At 38.1% G+C, this 9,044-nt stretch overlaps 1 protein-coding gene and 1 long non-coding RNA gene across 3 annotated transcripts in view; both read right to left on the reverse strand.

Moving 5' to 3' along the window:
* LOC108377627 (uncharacterized) overlaps positions 1-1,360 on the reverse strand; it is a 5,439-nt gene extending 4,079 nt beyond the window's left edge. The window contains exons 1-2 of one of the 2 annotated variants that reach the window (XR_001849343.1): positions 1,197-1,360; positions 763-1,115 (exon numbers count right to left, since the gene is read on the reverse strand). This is a non-coding gene — a long non-coding RNA (uncharacterized LOC108377627). Of the gene's footprint in view, positions 1-762; positions 1,119-1,196 lie in introns of both variants that reach the window. The other variant, XR_001849342.1, reaches the window with a different exon arrangement.
* A 3,968-nt stretch (positions 1,361-5,328) lies between these two features.
* LOC108377628 (tigger transposable element-derived protein 4-like) lies at positions 5,329-6,628 on the reverse strand (the record flags this gene model as incomplete). The annotated part of the gene is made up of 2 exons (XM_017633898.1): positions 5,329-6,257; positions 6,322-6,628. Coding segments are annotated over 2 exons (476 nt in total), but the record flags the coding sequence as incomplete, so codon positions are not given.
* Between the last annotated feature and the right edge of the window lie 2,416 nt (positions 6,629-9,044).

Below are 9,044 nucleotides of genomic sequence, written 5' to 3' on the forward strand. Positions count from 1 at the left end.
CCTGTGAATGCCGTTCTAGGCATACCACCCCCGGACATAGACGAGACAGAGCTTCATCTGCCTCGGAAGACTCGCACAACACTTGCACAACTTCGCGCCGACTACTGCAGCAGGTTAAACTCCTACCTGAGTAGGTTGAATGAGGATGTGCCGAATGAGTGTCCGGCATGCGGAGAGACCCCACATGACTCGAAACATCTCTTCGCATGCCCGGAAAACCCGACAACCCTAACGGCCTTGTCCCTGTGGACAAACCCCACAGAAGCTGCACGCTTCCTAGGGTTGCCGTTAGTGGAACTTGACGACAACGACTGAGATACCAACCGTCCTGGGCGGGGTTGTTGTAGCCGCTACAATAATAACAACAACAAAAACAACAACAACAACAACAGCAACAACAACAACAACAACGAGGTAGAGTTGTGGCGTAGACGTGTCTCTGGCATACACAGCAGGTGTAGGTTTCTGGCCCTGGGTTTGACTCGATGCCAGCCCTAAGCAGAAGAATATGTAGCAATTGTAGCCCTATGGACGAACAAATTCTGAGATACCGAAACAACAGCGAATGGTCGGGGAAAACCCAAGTCATTCCGGTACGTAGAACCGGCTGTCGTGGGAATGCTTTTAACCTTCTCTTTTTTTTTGGTCGGTTAAAAATTACTTTCTTAACTTACATGTGTATATTTTACTATTTACTTAGCTAAAATCACTAGACATAAAAAATTATATGTAAGAAAAAACCCGCAGTTTTCAGATACTTACTTTTCAGCTCCGCGATCTTAAATTTACTAATATATGAAAATTTTCTTGAACTCTGCTCCCTTCTTGCTCACTCTTTATAATACTATCAATGCACTGTGTGTCCCCTTACTCCTTTCTGTCAGCCATCACGAAATCTTGGGGGAACAAAGCACTTGCAGTGTTACGTGTAAAATAACCTTCAAAATTTTACTCAAATGGAAAATTGCTAGTTCGTTGTGATCAATTACCAGAAGCGTAAGAAGATGTAGTCATAACACCGGATTTTCTAGGGGATTCAGGTATAATAACTTGTCAATTCTATAATCACAGATGGGCAAGATGTAGAGGAAATTGGCGACCAAGTCGAGCCGGACCTGCTGTGTGACGATAGTTCCACAGATGAAAATGAAGAATAAAATGATTTACGCTTATAGTAAGTGTTTACAATAATATACTTATGTTTGGTTGACTGTGCATCTCAGTTACGAAATTATTTGTTTACACCGAGAGATCAAGGAAACCGCTCCAGATAATCGTCAGATTATGTAACAGCTAGGGATAAATCGATACAAGTAAATCCAAGTACATACTCGATACTTTTCTCAATTTACCAAGTAGGTTTTTACTCGATACTTTTTACTGCGATCTAAGTAGGTATCGAAAAAAAGTACTTGTATCGGAAGCGCAAAATTTATTATGCTTCAGTATCTTTTTTTAAAAGTAACCCATTAGAGGAATGGGAAGATATGCGCACTACATTTCCGCAGCTACAGTGACGAGCAAAACTGTAACATGGTGTAACGCTTTTTATATCAGCCGCCGCTATCTTTCCAAGTTCTAACGACATTCATACTTTTGTTGTATATTTAGTTTCGTTGTATTTGCGCCGTGCTTCTCCCATGGAGCATTTAGCGATGGTTTTAATTTTTAGTATTTCCTGAGTCTGCTTAAATCTTGGACAGTCTTTATCTGAGGAGGCGTGATCGCTGTCACAGTTTGCACATTGCTTACGTGTGCAGTCAGCTGGAGAATGGGGTGGAAGATTGCAGCCCTCGCATGTGGCAGGACTGGTGCAGCGTGTTTTGGTATGCCCTAGTAGCTGGCAATTTTTGCAGCGCATGGGTGTTGGATAATATGGCGAAACTTTGACTTTATACCAAGCAATATCAATGACTTTGGGTAGGTGATAGAGGTCAAAAGATAGGACAATTTTGCCAGTGGGAATAACTTTTCCCTCGGTCATGCGAGTGAATTTGTATATACTCGTTACGCCTTGGCTTTTTAGTTCCTGCATGATTTCTTCCTCGTTTACATAGTTTAGGGAAGGAGCATGGATTACTTTTACCGTGTTTAAATTGTCTTGGTATTTTACCGTGACTTGACAAAGATTAGCAATCGTTTTTAGTTTTAAGAATTTCTCTGCTATTCTTGAGTTGCGTGTTAGTATAAGTAGTGAACCGTCTTTGAGTTATTTTATGTTTTCTATTTGAGTTGATATTCCGTCTATTGCTCTTTTTATTACGAATGGGCTTAGTTTTTGTAGTTCATTGTTGGCTGCTGTAATTGTTATGTATTTGGGTTGGTTAAGTGGTGTTTGTTTATGTGTAAGTGTGGGAAATGAGTAATCGATGTTATAGTCGTCAAATTGGCTTAGTATTGTGAATCTGTTTGTTGATTTGTCAGGTGGTTCTGGTTGTGTTGGCATTTTGTTTTTATGTTGTAGCGGTTCCTTGTTTACAAAGTGGTTGTTATAGCCTGATGCTCCACTAAGGTGCACAAAAGCGAAAATATGACAACGGGTTATTTAGTATTGTTATTACGCGAGTTAAGAACCCTTATGAATACACGTCCGAATAGTTTGAGAGTTAGTCGATGACTGAAAATAAATTATAACAATTAAGGAGCTGATGTAAATAGCTTTAAATAAATGTAGCGAACAGTTTGAGTATCACTGTAATTATGACACTTAATAAACGCAACGGAAACAGCTGTGACAAGAATTACTAGAAGTAAATAAAAAGAGTAGGACAAATGTGCAAAATCAAAATGAATTCAGTTAACTACAAAGGATACAAGAACAATTACTACGTTTATACGCACGTATTATTTGCAAATAACAATTTGCAAAATGGTAAACTTTGCCGTATAAACGCTGAGTTATTTTTTTATTTGCAAATAACTAAATCAAGCAAATAAGTATTGATTAGTGATACTATTTGCAATTAAGCGCAAGACGCCGCCATTCTTAGGTTTATTTTCTTTTTCGATGGTCATCTTATTGCCTTTTTATAATCAAGACGTTGCCATTTTTAAATTTATTTTCTTTTGCGATGGTAATTTTATGGCCTCTTTATAATCAGGCAATATTAAACAAGAATTTTCACCATCGAATAAACAGTGAGTTAGGTATTTGCGAATTATTTTTATTTGCAAATAGCTTACGTATAAACATAGTAAATGATAGCAACAAATGACTCGGCAATATTAGAATGTGTGCTAGTGAAATTTAATTAAATTTAGTTTAATATAAAACTTATATTTATTATTATTATTATTTGTTAACATAAAACACAATAACTTTCACTTAGCTTCAATTATTTCACACTAAGATGCTCATAAGCACTTTTTATCACTACTTTAACTCAGAATAAGCACAATAAACTTAGCAAATAGAAAGCCAAAATCAGAGCACTATAAAGTACAACCTCACAGCTTAACGTTTGCAAAGCAACACGATATGCAGTATAATTTTAAGCAATCCCATTGCTCAACTATTCTTGAAACTACGCCCTCCAAAGATAACCATCTTGTATTAGAAATTCCCAAAATTTTGTGAGCTTTTACTGCACAATATTCCTGAAATTCTTGAACTTCAGTTATTCTTTTGGGGCTGTGGCTGAAGAACCTGTATACATATATTACGACAAAGCGACTCAACATTTTTTGGCAAATGTTTGCTGGCATAGCTTGAGCAGAGGTGCAGTGAATGGCATGTACATTTTAAATAAGAAAAGTCAACATCTTTGCTTAATAAGGCTTTGAGACCTCCCAATTCTCCGGCCATTACGTTGGCTCTGTCGGTTGCCAAGCCAATAAAATTTTTCAAAGATATGTTATTTGCACAAAAAAAAGTTTTTAATAGCTTTGTAAATGGAAACAGCATCTTCCTTTTTAAGTTCTAATATGGCAATACAGCGATCCTGTACTACACGAGCAGCGTCAACATACCTCGCGACAAGAACAAGACTTTTAATCATAGAAACGTCGGTCGTTTCATCCACAATAAGGGGAAATTTCGTGTTTCTCAAATTTGAAAAAATTTGCTCAATTGCTGCTTAGAAATATGTTCAGCTATTGCAACTGATTTGGTTCTTCCACATTTAATGAGCTTAGCAATCGCAGAGTCCGGACAAGATTCCACAAGCAACGCTAGTAGGAAGTCCATAAGTAAAAATGGTAAATTGTGGGTGAAGCAGAACATGACCAATGTTAACTCTGCATTTCTAACTTGCTGCTGCTGTTTTTGTTGTTCCGCATCGTAAAAATTTTTCCAGAGTAAATTGTTTTTTGTGGCTGCTGTGGTTGATTACCCCTTTGAACAAGCTATACAAAATGCACAGCCATCTTTTTCATGCAGCCCGTCAAATAAACGCAGCCACTCTGTACGAAATTTTCTTTTCACTGCTTGCTGCTTGTCTTCATCACTATCAATTAATATGAAAAAATAGTATTCAGGAACAGGTTTTAGAAAATATCGGTCAAGAAGCATTTGAAATCAACTATTGGAAGCAACTCGTGTTCCAAACGGTTGGTGCACTGAATTGCTTATTACCTGCACGATGTTTCATCTCCTGTTGACTCTGTTTTCGACTGCTTTGCGTTTTTGGTTACAAACCTGAAAATGAAATCGTTTAAACATTAATTAATTGATATTAATTTACTCACTTGTCCATCGTATCGTTTTTTAATAAACCGCATGCACGCTACTTTTCTAGAGAGGTTCAATGCGCTGTGTTCGAGTGGTTACTTGTTGTGTACGCTAGTGTTGCAACCACTGCTACAGTCATATACACACATCTTATAATAGGGGTATACGTTTGTACATACAAATCAGTTACATTTACATTTTTGCGTGCGCCGTTATACGAACACACCGTTGAAATATTCTTATAAGCGTGATTGAAAAAATATTTCGAAATATATTTTCTATTTTTCGCAAATAACCAAAACCTGCCAAAATCCAATCTAGCCTACCAACCTACCAAATGGAAAATAACCTACTAGTTTTGGTAGGAAAAGCCCATGTTTGGCCACTCTGATTATAACCCTCACTAAGTAGCATTATCTTTCTGTTTTTACGAAGAAATGGGCTGAACACATTTTGCAGAGAACGCCTTTCTGCGTAGGCGGCCTTTGGCCGCGTAGTCATTATGACCCTCACTAAGTAGAATTCTCTTTCTGTTTTGCGATGAAAAGGGTCTGAACAGTTTTCGCAGAGAACACCTTTCTGCGTAGGCGGCCTTTGGCCGCGCTCGGGGATTATAACCCTCACAAAGTAGAATTCTCCTTCTGTTTTGCGACCACCTTTTGCATAGAACACCTTCCTGCGTAGGCAGCCTTCGGCCGCACTTAGGGACTATAACTATCACTAAGTAGCATTCTCTTTCTATTTTGCAAAGAAAAGGGGATGAATACCTTTGTCCGAGAACACCTTCCTGCGTAGGCGGCCTTCGGCCGCGCTTAGGGATTATAACCCTCACAAAGTTGTTGGTTCCGTGTTACTATTCAATTATGTTATTTATGTGTATAATATTTATGGGTGTGACATTTTTGTTTGTAATAATAAACAAATTTCAAACAAATGTTTCAAACATTGCCGACCCTGGTTTTGTGTGTAATATGTATGATAATAATATGATGATTCGTCAATTAAACTAAATGAACTGAATGAACTAAAGAACTACAGTCGAACTTCTATAACTGGAATTATCAGTATCCAATCAAAATGTTCGACTTATGGAGACTTCCAAGTTATAGAATATTATTGTTTTTTTTAAGAAACCACAATTATGTAAGATACATCTTAAATAATGAACACATTTATCAATTCCAAACCAAGTTCACATGTAAAAGTTACAACGAATTAAAGTAATCAGAAATGAGTGACTGAAATCCTACTTTCCTTTTCGAGTTTTCAGTAAAAAGATATTATAATTTGTTCAAAGCCTTATAGTGATCGTCAGTGGTAGTGTCATTCGTTTGCAACTATAAATTCAAACATCTGAAGCAATCTCTAACATCATCATTTGAAGGCTGGTGAATAATTTCATCCACGCAGCCCTCATAATCACTTTCCATTGCACTGAAATACGAAATCCGTTTCATATGCGTTAAAAATATTGCATTCATTGTACTTTTCTAGTAAAATTGGCAGAATTGTAGTTTTCCATTCCTCGCAGTCTTCGTCGAGAACGTCATTACTCTCACAACACACCTTTTTATGGCTCACGGAATGCCTAAAATAAAACAAAGTATCCACTTTGAACAAACAATTCATCAATTACGCTACTTTTTTGGTACTTCTGCTTCCATTTATCAAGAAAACTTTTGCTTGCCTTGAAATTTTCATCGCCAAATCGCTTTGCAAACTCCATTGCTTTGCCCTTTAATAATGCCCCGGATATTGGCATGTTTTGATTTATAGCTGCCGTAAACCATTCGAATAGAGTTTTGTTCACATTTTTCATTGTTTTGTTGTGTCCAGAAGTAGCACCAGTTTCGAACGACGTTATTATTGACTCTTTGTTTTTTAAAATTGTAGAAACCGTGTTCGCCGGAAGGCCATATTTTTCAGCCACTTTTTTGTTCTTTTTACCACTTTCAATTCCTTTGATTTTCTATAGACTAACACTTTAAAACACGTTTTGACGCCATGCTAATATTTAGTATTTACTCTACGAAAAGGCTATTCAAACTGAATAACAAATGTTACACAAACAAAAGTCAAAAAGAAAAAAGCACTTGCTTAACAAATAAATACTTCCCCGAATAAGATTCCCTGAAAAAAAAAAACAAAGCAACAAAACCAAGTGCATAATTTGGGATTTCCCCTAAATTGTTCGACTTACAGAAGCATTTGCCAAGTTTTTATTCGAATTTTGGAGAAATTCGAGTTAGAGAAGTTCGAGTTATGGAACTAAAAATGAGTGTATATTGCTGTCTAAACGCTATTGCCACTTTATTTAGCTCGATTTATAGAAAATTCGAGTTATAGAAGTTCGCGTAATAGAAGTTAGACTGTAGTTAACTAAGGTGAGCGAACTACAACTGAACAGTTTACTCAAAAGAATAAAAGCGCGCAACTCTAATAATCATGTTAAATGCATATATATGTAACAGGAAAAGTTGCTAAGCAAGTAGGGGTTTTCCAAATAATTTGAAAATTACAACCCGGCTAAAAAAAATATGTGTATTGATAAAATCACATTTTGAATACTGTTCCACAATTTTGTTTCTAGTTAGCCAAGGTGCAATAGAGTCCTTACAAAGGATACAGAATAGGGCTATGAGAGTAATTTTAAGGAGTAATTTATTGACAAAAATAAGGGTGATGATAAATTCGTTACACTGCACTTCGGACAGCGACTGGATGCCTTCTGATGTCGCAGAACTCCACCTGCACGACGAGGCGAGGTTTATTAAACAACCTCTGGACCCGTCAGCTTATCGACAGGCCCTGAGCGGCATTCACAGGGAGTCAGTCTCGAGTTATGTAGACCTGTGAATGCCGTTCTAGGCGCACAACTACCGGACATCGACGAGACGGAGCTTCATCTGCCTCGGGAGACTAGAACCACAATAGCCCTCTGGCTACTGCAACAGGTTAAACTTATACCTGAGCAGATTAGACGTAGATGTGCCAAATGAGTGTCCGGCATGCGGAGAGACACTCCACGACTCAAAACATCTCTTCGTATGCCCGGAAAACCCGACAACGCTAACGCCTTTGTCCCTGCGGACCGACACCATTGAGGCTGCACGGTTCTTATGGTGTAGCCGCTACAACAACAATGTTAAATTCGTTGATGTAGATGCGTGTGAAACAAAGAATATATTTGAGTCTACTACTATTTGTCATTAAAATACAACATAATCTCATGCCCTCATACTTAGCTAGGTATATAACAATAATAAGATGTATTTTACCTTATACTTTAAGAAACAGTGGCGACTTGAGATTAGCCTCATTTAGAAGTACAGCCTCGCAAAATAGTATAATTTATAAGGGGTTTGCATTGTTCAACGGACTACCCGATTCTGCAAAAGCAGAATTGGATATCAACAGGTTTAATTAGGTCAATTAATTGAAGTGTATGTAAAAGACAATTTTTGAACTGACTTCAAATTTGAAAAGAATTGTGAATTTAATTCAAATCTCAAAAATGTAAAGTTCTAATTTGGTTGTTATTCAACTACAGTTTGAAACACAATAAGCATGAATGTAAAAAAGCATTATTGTATAAAAATAAGTTAATAGTAAAAAAATATTTTTAAAACAAGTTTTCTAAATATGAACGAGATCGGACCATAAATATCCTCAAAAACTTTTATGGAGTTATTCCCTTTCATGTTATTAATATCCGTTCTAAATATGAACCAAATACGGGTTTTTCATATTGGTATATCGACTCGGGAGTGCAATGGGGTATGCAGTTACAGTTGCACGGCTATGCGTCCTCGTTCGCGCACTCTGGGCAATCTGACCAACCCATGTGCGAGATGAGGTCACTAGTCCGAGTGAAGCCTTGGGTCACGGCGGAAAGAGGCGGAGCTTCGGTGGGGCCACTCCGACTTATTCGGTTTAAGGGCTCACTGAAGTCTGCAGCGCCTGTTCGCCAGTAGGTGCGGCTGCGAGCGGACTCTGTCTTGGTGCAAACGACTGGGTATATAAACGTGTATTTGGTGGCGAAAACATCCCCGTCCCAGCAATGGGGTGTGCGCAGGGTTTGGGACCCGCCACGTATAAACCACTTCCAGTGAAGAAGCAAAGCAAAGGCTCGGATGAGACCTCCCTTATGATGACAACCACGGCAAACGATAAAATTAGTAGGTGACTTTAATGCGCACCACGATCTTTGGCACTCAAGCCTGTCAAACGATCGTAGGGGAACAGACTTGGCTGAGCAGATAGACAATTCGACATTCTGCACAATGAACGACGACGCACCCACCAGGATTATGGGTAACTGCAGTAGCTCGCCAGACATCACAATAGTCAGCGCTGGTCTGATAAACAGCATAAC

Source organism: Rhagoletis zephyria, unplaced genomic scaffold, assembly GCF_001687245.7.
Source record: "Rhagoletis zephyria isolate East Lansing unplaced genomic scaffold, Rhagoletis_zephyria_1.1 Rzeph_scaffold_12425, whole genome shotgun sequence".
Classification (NCBI taxonomy): Eukaryota; Metazoa; Arthropoda; class Insecta; order Diptera; family Tephritidae; genus Rhagoletis; species Rhagoletis zephyria.